This window comes from Pararge aegeria, chromosome 23 (assembly GCF_905163445.1).
Source record: "Pararge aegeria chromosome 23, ilParAegt1.1, whole genome shotgun sequence".
Classification (NCBI taxonomy): domain Eukaryota; kingdom Metazoa; phylum Arthropoda; class Insecta; order Lepidoptera; family Nymphalidae; genus Pararge; species Pararge aegeria.
The window spans coordinates 8,274,497-8,289,067 of NC_053202.1; the positions used below are offsets into that span (position 1 = coordinate 8,274,497).

The 14,571-nt window shown below is 38.9% G+C and overlaps 1 protein-coding gene across 1 annotated transcript in view; it reads left to right on the forward strand.

Annotated features, from left to right (window-relative positions):
• The first annotated feature begins 3,374 nt into the window (after positions 1-3,374).
• The window catches only part of LOC120634087, a 35,081-nt gene continuing 23,884 nt past the window's right edge, over positions 3,375-14,571 (forward strand). The window contains exon 1 of the mRNA XM_039904480.1: positions 3,375-3,440. Within this exon, the coding sequence (XP_039760414.1) occupies positions 3,375-3,440 (66 nt within the window). The remainder of the gene's footprint in view (positions 3,441-14,571) is intronic.

The window sequence follows — 14,571 nt, forward strand, 5'->3', positions numbered from 1 at the left end:
TCGTGTTGTTACTTAGAAACTGTTCGCCATTGTCACTTATATTGGAAGTATATATTTATATAATAAATCAACATCATCATTATCACAACCCATTACAGGCCCAATACAGAGCACGGGTCTCCTTCCACAATGAGAAGGGGTTAAGGCCGTAGTCCACCATGCTGGCTTAGTGCGGATTGGTGGACTCCACTCACCTTTGAGAACATTATGTAGAGCTCTCAGGCATACAGGTTTCCTCAATGTTTTCTTTCACCGTTGAATCAAATTATATTTTAATTACCTAAATCGCATATTAGTAAAATTATAAACTTAGATTAGTTAGAGGTGCGCGCTGGGATTCAAACTCGGCCCCCCGAAAGTGAAGTCGACCTCCTGCCCAATGCGCTATCACCGCTTCATATATATATATATATATATATATATATATAATATACTTATATACGGCGATATACTTATAACCTAGCTTATATATATATATATATAAGCTAGGTTATAAGTATATCGCCGTTTTTAGAACTACCCCTCATATTTTTTATGTAGCTTTAAAAATACTTACGTACTCATAATTCCGAGCGCTGAAAGATGAATACCGGTGTACGGATAAACCCGAAATGGTTTTTGTTACGCCGTAGGTAATAGGTGTTATTATTATGTTAACATAAAAATGTATATATTTTTTTTAAATAAATAATAAATATACTTCTAATAGTTGACCAACGTTTTCAGTAGTTATTATTATAACAGCAACAACAAAAAAACACACAGCAAAATAACACACATTATGTAATTAAACTTTTTATAAGTAAGGCGTAAGTCGGGAGTCCGTCGATATGTAAACTTTTTTATACCTTATCTGTGGTCGTCTCGTAAATTTGGGTCAACTTACTGAGACGACCGTAAATCCGCCTGTCCTACATACAATAGATTTCCATCGTGGCGTCGTAACATTAGAAGGCGTGAAGAGGGCCTGATTGAGTTTCACTGATTTTCCTTTTATTTACGTATCAAAACTTTGCATTAGATTATATACAGCTCGATAAGTCCTTATAGGGACCTCATAAACATCAATTTTCCATGTCAACACCAAATCAACTCATTACCGTCACACTACAGGCTACGTAATCATTCTCCTCCCACAATAAAAAGGGGTTAAAGCGTCCACTACGCTGGTACAGTGCGGATTGGTGGACTACACAACTTTGAGTACACTATGAACATTATTCTCAGACATGCAGGATTCCTTTTCCTTCACCGTTGGAGCAAGTGATATTTGAATTCTTTAATAAGCGCTCATAACCTAGAAAAGTTAGTGGGATTCTAATTCCTTGTTCATCTCTGTCAAAATAATCTGTACGATGCAAATTTATAATTTCTTCACTCACGACACTCCACCCAATATAGATCTTCCGCAGAATCCTCAGGAGATTTACAATGAACAGTTTCTAAGTAACAACACGAAATCTGCTTAGCGATCTGATTTCTGAACATCAGTGATGAAAGACATTTTTAGAAGTAGTAAAGCTTTTTTTCCGCCCTGGCGCTATGGTGGGCGCCTTGATTTTATAAGTGGCAGGGGTGGCAGGGGCAGTTCGGGAATTAATAATTTCTAGACCCACACTGGGCTGTTCTTGTGGAATAGACTGCTCTAACGCAATGGGTAATTACCACTCTACCGACAAATACGTGCTGCCAAGTGATATAAAATACAATAAGTGGTATGACTTATAACTGTTATACCCTTACCGGGTTAGCCCGCTACCACCGTAGACTACAATATAACTTACCATCAGTCACGTGCATAGAGTGTATGAACATGGTATACAGAAGATATAAAATTAAAAATGCTCCAGTGCAAGTCATAAATACTAAAGGGTAGGCTTTTTATAATTCCTACTATGTCTATCCTTAAGTTTTTTATAACTTGTATTGGAGATTTTCTACATTTTATATCATTTGCATACCATGTGCATACCCTCTATGGACGCCACTGTTTACCGTCAGTTAAGATTGCAATCAACGGCTAACTTGTAGTGGAAGAAAAAAGCAGAGTTCGTCTGGAAAACAACTAACGCCATTTTTTTTGTCATGGTGGAAAAGCTTTATGGCTACCTCTGTCCTTTTGGGCAAGACAGAGGTTATGTGGGACTCGTTTACCCAAACTAAAAACCACCACGGCATGTCCCTCTCGTTGGCTTTATTGGACGTCCGGGGAAACCGTAGAACAACTACCGCCTTGCTTATCTCTACTGCTAAGCAATGCTGTGTTCCGGTCTAAAGGACGTGGTGTCCGGTGTAATCACAGTCGCATGAGGCTTAACATTTACGCCTTAGGTTGATGACACAGGGCCGCACTTTTTAAGATGTGTTCCTTGCATGCCCTACGACGTATTGCTGTGTTTATAGGCGATGGATCCACTTCATCTGTGTCATCTTTTGATGGCCGAGTGGCGCACTGCTTTCTGAGCCCAAGGCCGTGGGTTCGATTCCCACAACAGGAAAATGTTTGTGTGATGAACATGAATGTTTTTGAGTGTCTGGGTGTTCTGTATATTATATGTATTTATGTATATCATTCATAAAATTATAAAAAATATTCAACAATCTTAGTTCCTATAACACAAGCTACGCTTACTTTGGGGCTAGATGCCGACGTGTGCATTGTCGTAGTATATTTATTTATTTTATTATCTACCTGGTGCGTCAATTATAACTTTAGAAAAAACATTTCTTATGTCATCGTCGTGTTAGGAATAAGCTGGCTTAAGTCATAGTTTTCTTTTTTCAAAAAGGCGCACTTTTTGCTGCGTATACTATATTGTATATAAAATTGGTTTACTGTAATGAGGTGAGGTTGAAATTTCCAAGAGCAACCTGGTCTTAAAAGTCCACAACAACCCTTCTTATCATCACAATCTCATACTTTCACTTAAAACTATTTCCGTTAACAATTGGTGCTGTATAAGAATCCGAAGGGTCCTATGTAGAGTCACGTGCTGGAACGTAACCCTGCGGTAAAGGTAGCGTTGGTTGCCCCCAATGAGGTGGATCAAACTGGTCGCTGCTCCCAGCGGCTGGTTTTGGAACGCGATTTTGGAACTCTCAAAAAAGACCAATGTCAGTGGACGTCATTCAGTTGCGGTTACGATGATGATGATACATTCGCAGATATTTGTACGTCTTATCAGATACAGGCGAGAAACTATCATATATTAGGTCCCCACTGTATGTGCATTCATGCATGCCCATATAAAACTGTATTCCTAGAGACGTTAGTGCATTTGCCTTGAGTGCAGCGGTCGCCAACTGTGTACAGACATATTATTATTAGTGAAGCATTTTGTGCTAGTGAAGTGACGGACTATATTTTTATCAAGATGAGGGGTTACGTTTTGGCGTTTTTAGTCTTAGGGATAGTGGCGGCGAATGAAATTGATAATGAGGTAAGTTTTTGATATTAGTTTGTTATGTATACTCAAAAATATAGGTAATCGACTATATAATAATATATGATAGAGTGTTATAAGATGACAAACGTAAACATAAAACAATAATTTAAAATTTTAAATCTATTCTATCTTAGTTATAAAAATTGGATTTTAGTTTAGTCTCTTTTATAATGTCTATTTAAAAATACAGGTAATTGACTAAAATATAAATAGATTGAAGCAAATATGAAATTATAGAGTATTATAACAGGTTACGACGAACAACGTAAAGTAATAATATAAAATTAAAAACTGAATCTATCGTAAAAAATATTGCAACAATCTTTTATAAGTAAATAAGGTTATATTACTAAGATTTACTAAATTCTTATGTAGAGTTTCCAAACTAAAATTTGTTTGTAACAATATGTTCTCATTAAACTACTCGTATATACTAAACAGTTATTATTGTGACTAATAACTGATAGTGGGTTTGAAGCTTTAAAACTTATAAATATTTCAATGTGTATGAAAAAAACAGTTCACTTAATTTTAATGTTTCTAGCCATCAAAATTTTCTTACAACAAAGATAAAAAAATTACAGATTTAATAAAAGTATATTATTTATTGTTGAATTTATTAAAAACCTTTCTCGTTCAACAATGGTACAAAAGTCAACGGACTCAAATATTTCGAGTTCGCTGTATTAGGTCTATTTCTAGATTTCTAGAAACCTGTCCATATATGTTGACAAAGGAGGAGCAAATAACTAATCATCATCATCATCTAAACCAATTGACGTCCACTGCTGGTCATAGGTCTTTTGTAGGGAGTTCCACAATGCACGGTCCTGGGCCGCTTGCCTCCAGCGGCTCCCAGCTACTCGCCTGATGTCATCTGTCCACCTCGTTTGGGGTCGACCTACGCTGCGTTTACCGGTGCGGGGTCGCAATTCCAGCAACTTAACGTAACTTTCTTGTAGTTGTGATTTTATTTACACGCAATGATTCTTCTGGACTTCTGGAGATTTTTCCGCACCCATCGTCACTTTAGTTTCGTATTGGGCTCTATAAATAGATAACTCAGTTCTTTGAAGTATCTTTTAATTTCTGATCACATCTTAAGATCATTCTATAAATTCAAAATAAATTTTTGTTATTAAAATAACTTTTTTGTAATTTTGTATTCTTTTTGTAATAATAACATATTTAAATTATTTTTTTCCTTTTGATCTCTGAGACCTTAATACCACAAGTATCACCTATTGGCGTCAACTTCCATAGCACAGTTCCTCTCTCATAAGAGAGAGAGCTCTAGAGCAAAGAAGCACCACGTTGCTTTGATGCGAGCTGGTGGGCCCTTAAGATTATTTTCACATGTTAGTGATGATAACCAGAATCGATGGTTTGGTGATCGTGACATCGTGATATTAGCGGTGATAGCGCATTGGTTAGGAGCTCGATTCGGGTGGCCGAATTCGAATCCCAACTTGCAACTCTAACTTTTCTAAGTTATGTGCGTTTTAGGTGATTAAGATATCATTTGCTTCAACGATGAAGAAAACATCGTTAGGAAACCTGCATGCCTGAGAGTTCTACATAATGTTCTCAAAGGTGTGTGGAGTCCATCAATCCGCACTGGGCGAGCGTGGTGGACTATGGCTTTAACCCCTTTTCATTGTGGGAGGGGACCCGTGCTCTGTGGTGGGCCGGTAATGGGTTGATTTGATAATGATGATGATGAGCTGATACTGGAAAAAACCCAGGACCTAATGATCCGTAGTTGTCATGCTAACCACTATACCAATGCGGTTACGGTATTAAGGCATGGGGGAGTTACTTATCAGCTAAACCCATAACAAAGGTATCTGCTAACAACTGACTAAAAAAGTAAACAACAACAAGTATAAAAAAATGCTTTTCTTTTTAAGTATGACACTTATTTATTACTTCTAGGTTAGATTGCTTAAAGTTCGAGCGTCTTTTATTTATGTAGTTATTTTATGTTTACGTAGTTAGGTAGGTTACAAAGACAGGTTACTCTAAATAATGACCCCAGTTAATAAATATAGCCCTTGTGTTATAACCTTAACTTGGTTATAACACAAGCGTTTGTTTTATGAAAACAAAACAAAACAAAACAAATTAAAAAAATATGCCGTACAAACAATAGGAAGTTAAAAATACAATAGGATATAAATTGTCAACGTTATTAACCGTATTGCACAGATCCATTTCCAATGTGAAAATGGCGACGAAAAGAAAACAATAATTCATTAACAACGCATGCCTGAGCACAATTACAATTTCTTGGATCTCTTTTCTATTCAATGCAAAAAAAAATATTTCAACGCGATTCAATAGTATACACGACCAAGGTTATTTTATTTATAATAGTAAAAATCTTGTATATTGTACTAGCGTACTCAGCCCGCATCGCCGGGCTAGATTTGCTTTATTTTATTTAAACAATAAACATACATAATTATATTTTTAATTTAAGTCTCATAATATATTAAATCATTTATTTCTCTCCGTATTCATTCTCTTCTCGAGTGGGTGAAGATCATCTACACCCATGTACACCAAACAATAGAATATCATCATAGTAAATAAAAGCTGTATTTGACAGTTTGACAGTTCAAAAATAGGAGTGCTCCGATCGACACCAAACATTACAGGATTACTCGCCAGGTCAATCCGGAGATTCCCTGAAAGTTTCATTGAAATCGGTCCAGCCGATTCGGAGCCTATGCGGAACATACCCACACACTATCTCTTTTATTTATATAGATAAGTTATTATTCTGCTTTTCGCTGTCAAAGTGATAAAGAAATGCATTTTTTACAAGGGGTATGTGTCTAATATAACTGCAATACCCCTGACAGGTATCATATTAAACTGCATCGGATAGAAGCAGGCCTAACTTTGTGGAAGTCCATGATATATTATGAAAATTGAGCAAACACTCCGGAGATGTTGACCTAACAATTATTCATTGTAAAGTCAACATCTCCTGAGGATGCTCCGGTTTCGGAGCGAAACGAGAGGGTACATTGCCGAAGATCTGTTTGGTGTGGAGTACAAGGATTGAAGAAATTATAAATTACACTATACAGATTCTCCTGCTTTAGCGGAGTTTCATAATTAGTTTTATTTTAATTTCATTTTGTTTTAATTCTATTAAATTTTTTAATATTATAACCTTATTAATTAGTAGTATTTTTAGATATTTATTTTGTAATGCAGTTACAATATTTAAAATGTAATTAATGTTGAAATTATTTGTTAACTTTGTGAAAACCAGTAATAAGCTTAACATTCACTTAGCTCACAACGTAGAAACTGGAACATGTAAAAATGTATTTGCTGTTGGTTTCCTAAATAAATAAATAAATAATAAGACTGCATCTTCTCTTACCAGTTGGTGAGATTGCAGTCAAAGGCTAACTTGTAGTGTAATAATCAATACCCGGCACTCACCTCTAACATTCCAAAGTTATGTGCGTTTTGATGAACTAAACAGCAATGGCTTTTACGGTGTAAAAAACCAGCGTGAAGAAACCTGCATACCTGAAAGTTTTGATAGTGTTCGCAAAGGCTTGTGTCTACAGCGACCAATACGAAATAATTGCAGGTCAATACCTCAGCTCAAAAATTGTATATACAACAGCTTTGTAGATATAGGTCCACCACCATGTCTTTATCCTTATAATACCTGTGGCAAGAAATAGGCATTAGAAATAATATATTAGTCCACGTAACGTAAGTACGTTACGATAGTAAAAAAACATAGTATGTGAACCTGAGCACTGATTTTCATATCGAGCCATATATATGTTTTGAGTTTGACGCGACTAACCATGCAATATGGAACCTAGAATGATAAATGTAACCTAGAATGGTAAATGTGGACAAATAAGGTAGACTGACAGGAAAAACATCGATGTATCCATATAATGAAATTTTTGAAGTTATACTTCTTTTGGCGCGTTAGGGAAAAATGAGTGAAGAGAGTACAGTTTTACGATGCGCGAAATATCGACACCCTAAAGTAAGCTATAGTCAAAAATTTTAGTTTTTCAAAAAAAGGTTTGACAGTGTCCACTTTCAATTGTCAAAGTCTGCGGGCTCATTGCGGTGATTTAATTGTTTCAATTGTACAAAAATCTAAAATTCTAATGTTGAGTGAAACTTGGTTGTCCGATAAGTAATAATAAAACTTTCTATATATTAAATACCTTTTTTCTGTTGTTACTGTCGTTTTTTCTACAAACGTAGAATAAGGCGAAATATAGAATTTTTGAAAAGATCTTTATCTTGTTAGGCTAAAGAAGTATAACTTCTATCGAGTGTACATAAGTAAACACACGTTTTTTTATCCTATATTACTATCCCAACCTATTACCGGCCCACTACAGGGCACGTGCCTTCCACAATGAGAAGGCGTTAGGGCCGTAGTCCACCATGCTGGCCCAGTGTGGATTGGTGGACTCCTCACACCTTTGAGAACATTATGGAGAACTCTCAGGCATGCAGGTTCTCTCACGATGTTTTCGAGTTTGTAAGTGATATTTTAATAACTTAAAAAATACTACGTCTTAAAAACTTACTTAAAAATAACAGCTTTTATCCTTGAGTGCCTTAGATACGCACCTAAGAATACTCTAAGAAAACAGTTATACAACTATGCAGACTATTCCATGAGGTCTCAAAGAATCTCATAAAGTACTATAATTATTAAAATACTTAAGATGTTCTCGCAACAATGGTTAAAGGTCACACAAACTCGAAGCAGCAGACGAGCAAGTTTATTTATTTAGTTGCTTGCACACTGCCTCAAAAACCGCAAAGATGCAAGTGCAGCAGTTGTGCTTATGTAAGAGTATGAGCTCCTGGACCACCATATCGAATATACCAGTCATTCGTCTAAAACAATACAGTGTTGAAGTGAACTTTAAATCAAAAGAAAATATTATACATCATATACTGTAAAACTTTTTCTCTGCGCTTCGCTGTAGAAGTGAGAAAGCAATGCTTTTTTAAGTGCGCTCCTGTTACTAACCCCGACGAATAAACAACGGGGTGTTATAAGTTCGACGTGTGTGTGTGTGTGTGTGTGTGTGTGTGTGTGTGTGTGTGTGTGTGTGTGTGTGTGTGTGTGTGTGTGTATGTGTTTCTGTTACATCGTATTTCCCGAACAGATGAACTGATTTTAATTTAGTTTTTTTGTTTGAGAGGTGAATTAGTCGGGACTATTCTTAGCTATGTTTGATGAGAAAAGGTCCAAGATGGCCGCCACCACAAAATGGTTATTTACATTGTTTTTCACAACTCCCTCAATATTAGAATACTGTATAGTATATTGGGGTGTATTGGGGTGTAAGGGGGAGGCTAGTACCAGTCAGCCTCCCAAAATGCCAACCTCACCTGCACGTGGTGCACCCTGCCGTCTAACCGACGAGGCTCTGGCGACCGACAAGTGGCGGTATAACTACTTCAAATTGGCTAGACTGAATAAATGGCACAGACCGGTGTCGGGCAGCAGCGACGCCGGTGCGATCAGTCTAGCCCTGCGATGACCAACCCGCCTGCCCAGCGTGGTCATTACCGGGCAAATCTTTGTATGAATGGAGAAAAGAAAGCCACAGCCCCTAGTCCCCGGCAGCCCCGCTATTCCTGGCTCTGGCAGCGGTTATGGTAACGGCGGGGCAAGGGGTGTCAAGAATCTCCGGAAGAGATTCCGCTGCCAAACTCGACGACTGGACCTGGCAACGTATAACGCACGCACGTTGAGGACCGATGAGAAGTTAGTCGAGCTGGAAGAAGCAGTGAGCAAGTTGCGCTGGAGTATCATGGGTTTATCTGAAATCCGTAGAGAGGGGGAGGATACGATAATCCTAAAATCCGGCAACTTGTTCTACTACCGGGAGGGCGAACAACAGTCACAAGGTGGTGTCGGATTCATCGTCCACAAATCCCTTGTCAACAACATTGTTCGAGTCGAAAGCGTGTCGAGCAGGGTAGCGTACCTTGTACTCAGAATAACCAAACGGTATTCCCTGAAGGTTATACAGGTCTACGCACCCACAACTGCGCACTCCGACGAGGAAGTAGAGGCATTGTATGAGGATATTTCGAAAGCCATACATGCCTCGAAAACCTACTACAGTGTTGTGATGGGGGATTTCAACGCGAGGCTGGGCAAGCGAAGCGGTGCAGAGCTGAGAGTGGGGCAATTTGGATATGGGCAACGGAACGAACGGGGCCAAATGCTGGCCGACTTTATGGAGAAGGAGGGCCTCTTTATGATGAACTCCTTTTTCGAAAAGCGGCCGCACAGGAAATGGACCTGGCTGAGCCCCGATGGTTCGACGAGAAATGAGATCGACTTTATCATGTCGACCAAACGGCATATATTCAATGATGTCTCTGTGATCAACAGGGTGAAAACCGGGAGCGATCACCGTATGGTAAGAGGCACATTGAATATAAATGTAAAGCTGGAAAGGGTCAGACTGGTAAAGTCTACGCTCCGGCCTACTCGTGCTCATATCCAAAACCCCGAGAGCTTTCAACTGGAGCTGCAAAACCGGTTTGATTGCCTGGACTGCGATTCTGTGGACGATCTTAACAACAGGCTTGTGGAAACTGTCCATACGGTTGGGTCCAAGTTCTTTAAGACCCACCGTAAACATAGAACCAAAAAGTTCTCAGCCCATACACTCGGGCTTATGGAGAAGAGACAAGAAATGAGACTACAGTCTTCAAAAGATGCGTCTGAATATCGGCGTATTAATAGACAGATCTCGAAGTTGCAGACGAAAGACTTGCGACACTTTAACACTGAGAAAATTAAAGTCGCCATTGAGCGCAACAAAGGCTCGAAAGTGTTCGCAAGAGATCTGTCTATCGGACAGAGCCTGTTGACTCGCCTGAAGACTGACAATGGTAGTCTCATATCTTCTAAACCAGAGATCCTGAGTGAGGTTGAGAAATTCTATGGACAGTTATACACCTCAACACAAAAGCCTGTTGAAAGTTTGGCTAAAGACCCTAGAGCCAAATTGACCCGACACTTCACTGAAGATATCCCGGACGTCAGCCATTACGAGATTAGTATGGCTCTCAAACAACTTAAGAACAACAAGGCACCGGGTGATGACGGAATCACAGCAGAACTCCTGAAAGCGGGTGGAAAACCGATACTTAAAGTCCTTCAGCGGTTGTTCAATTCCGTCATTCATCAAGGCACAACGCCAGAGGCATGGCACAGGAGCGTGGTTGTTCTGTTCTTCAAAAAAGGTGATAATACCTTGCTGAAGAACTACAGACCTATCTCGCTGTTGAGCCATGTCTACAAGTTGTTCTCAAGAGTCATTACGAATCGTCTCGCGAATAGGTTCGACGACTTCCAGCCTCCTGAACAAGCCGGTTTCCGAAAGGGCTTCAGTACCATAGACCACATACATACGCTGCGGCAGGTTATACAGAAGACTCAAGAGTATAACCGGCCACTTTGCTTAGCGTTTGTGGACTATGAGAAAGCCTTTGATTCGGTGGAAACCTGGGCTGTGTTAAGGTCACTGCAGAGATGCCGAATTGACTACCGGTACATCGAAGTTTTGAAGTGTTTGTACAAAAACGCCACTATGTCAGTCCGTATACAGGACCAGACTACGAAACCGATCCAACTGCAGCGAGGAGTGCGACAGGGAGATGTTATCTCCCCGAAGCTGTTTACCGCTGCGTTGGAGGACGTTTTTAAGCTTCTGGATTGGAACGGGCTTGGCATCAACATTAACGGCGAGTACATCACTCAACTTCGGTTTGCCGACGATGTAGTCATAATGGCAGAGACTCTGGAAGACCTTAATGCGATGCTCAATGACCTCAGCAGAGTTTCTCAACAGGTGGGCCTTCGTATGAACATGAGCAAGACGAAAATTATGTCTAACGCTCATGTTGCGCTCCACCCAATAATTGTTGGGAACTCTGCACTCGAAATTGTAGACGAGTATATATACCTAGGACACACGATCCAGTTAGGTAGGTCCAATTTCGAGAAAGAGGTAAACCGCCGAATCCAACTCGGATGGGCAGCGTTCGGGAAACTTCGTGACATCTTCTCGTCCAAAATCCCCCAGTGCCTGAAGACTAAAGTCTTCGAACAGTGCGTGTTGCCAGTGATGACTTACGGATCAGAGACATGGTCGCTAACTATGGGCCTCATAAGAAGGCTCAGAGTCACTCAGCGGGCGATGGAGAGAGCTATGTTAGGAGTATCTCTACGTGATCAAATCAGAAATGAGGAGATCCGTAGAAGAACTAGAGTTACCGACATAGCTCAGCGAGTTGCGAAGCTGAAGTGGCAATGGGCGGGGCACATAGCTCGGAGAACCGATGGACGTTGGGGTCTTAAGGTGCTGGAATGGCGACCCCGCACCGGTAAACGCAGCGTAGGTCGGCCCCAAACGAGGTGGACAGATGACATCAGGCGAGTAGCTGGGAGCCGTTGGAGGCAAGCGGCCCAGGACCGTGCATTGTGGAACTCCCTACAAAAGACCTATGTCCAGCAGTGGACGTCAATTGGTTGAGATGATGATGATGATGATAGTATATTGAAAGTCAGGAGTATTTCATTATTTTATATTATATTCCTACAGAGTTGCTTCTCGCACTTTTGCTCTTGCGGCTTTGTAGGAGTCTGCGATCAACACACCCTTATTAAAATTCAACTTAAACGACGGGTCTGCTTCAACAAAGATTTCGCAAATGTACAAAAGTTTGAAATGTAAGTAGCCTGTGTTATTAATTTAAATAATATACAGCTCATAAATTTATGTTAAATAATTTACGTTTGATGAGAGTGAATTATTGTAAAGGTTGTTCTAAACTGTTCACAATGTTCAAGCAAATACAGTCACAGCGATCGAATTTATAACGCAAAACTTCCACGGTTTGTAGTTTTGCGTTTTCGCACTGTTGGTCATCGTAGGTAATATTATGAGCTAGCAATCCTAGTTAAGCTTTTCATATCCTTCTACTACCATCACTAGTAGTACTTCTATAAATGATTTTGGTACTGCTATAAATGATTATAGCAAGCGTCTAGGGGCGTTCTTGATTTTATTAGGCCGGCTTCTTTATAGATTGTTGGGTGTACTAATGTTATAGATACAAATAAAAATGAACAATTGTAACGTTTAGAAAAATCAGTGAAGACAAATTGCTCCATATTCATAATACTATGAATGCGATTATGTGTATTTTGTATATGTATCGTTTGCTTGTTTGTTTGTCACCTATGTTTCACTCATTCCGTTCAAAATCCACGTCACCACCTGTTTTAAAAAATAATAATAATTTCTAATGAATGAACATCACACAGTTAACACTGGATCACAACTTACGTATATTGCTCGTAATGACATACCTCATGTATGGCCACCATTATCACGAAGTGCCGTCTTTTATTTGAATGCATGCATGAATAATGATTGTTGAATCATTTTTCATTTGCCGTCTTTATTACGTTTTTTCTACAGAGTTCAGAGATGAGAGGGGATATCAAGGGACGAGAGGGTATGTAAATGTTTAAGGGAAAGGACCTTTATTTGGATACAGTTTTAGTAAAATTGAAACAAATTTTCATTACTAAATTTTTAGTGCAAAACTAATTAGACGACGCTTCTAAATATAATAATAAAACTTGGATGTGAATGAGTGTTCTAACCAGGTTCCTCTTCTAATAATTTTAAATGGCAATGTGATATGGTGATAACAAAAGAAAACACCCGCCTAAGTTTGTTGTGGGCTTCTTTTTAGACCAGGACGCGTTTGGATCCCTCGTAGCTTTAGTTTTAAGTTTACGAATATTTTTATCGCCATCATCTCACTACCGTGTACTTCTCATGTAATGTACGAATCAAAACCTCCACCTATAGGCCTACTTGAATAAAGATATTTTGACTTTGACTTTGAAATTATTCAACAACTTTCCAGGCCAGCTTACATCCCATGAGTTCAGATTTTCAGTTGTTAAACACAGTTAGGAACTCAACCGAATAACAACGAAAAACTATTAATTGACCAAGCTAGTTTAAGTTGTTTGCTAACTAGCGGTTGCTGGCTAATTCATCCTTACTATTATTAAAAATGTGGAAGTGAGTTTGTTTGTTTTTACTTCCGTTACGCCCTAACTAACTAATTCACTTAATTTTGGAATTATGTGTTCCTTAGTTAAAAGAAAAAGGAATGGAATGAGAGTCCAAAGTTTTTCTCAGTTAGAGAAATAAAGCTTAGTAGGTCATTTTATGGTGCTGGTATTAGAAAGTTACACTAAAATCGTGGGTGTTTGATAGTTTGGATAGATAGTTACTGTGATAAAAAGTAGCTTATGTGAGTTATTACTCTAGGCTACTTTTAACTATGGGCTCTTATACTATCCTTCACTTTCAATACTCTCTCTTAGGGGTTCTTTACGAAATAAAAAAGCCTATAAAGCTGCTTATAATCCTAAGTTTGTCGATTCCCCGCCCAAATTAGTTCAGCAGTTCTAAAGATCCGCAGGTATATTACGTATCTGACGACATGCTCGGAATGTCAAACGTCACTTTTGTTTATTTATTGCATGGGAAAGTGACGTTCGACATCAGTGATTGTAAGATTTACGCCTGTCGCAAGCCTGTCGCGAGATACGTATTCACCCTGGGCCAAACAGATAAATTAATTTCATCCATCGTCATCGTCACCATCATATCAACTCCTTACCGGTAAACGACAGAGCTCGACTCTCCTCTTAGAATGCGACGGGCTTTAGCCGTCAGATTGATAAACCTACACCGACTAAGTCATCCAGGGGATTGGTAGACTACACATGCCTTTGAGAATATTATGGAGAACTTACAGACTTGCAGGTTTCCTCACGATGTTTTCCTCCACCATTTAAGCAAACAAGTTATTGAATTTCTTTAAATACGTAGGTATACCTCGGAAAAGAAATAAGATCTGCGTTCCTGAGGCGAAACTCGGTCTGTCGAAAGGAAAGCCAAAAATTATAACCACTAAGAGTTCACCGCTTTTCGTTTAATAAATTGAAATATATTTAATCGTTGAATTATATGTTAAATTCATCGTTTAATTA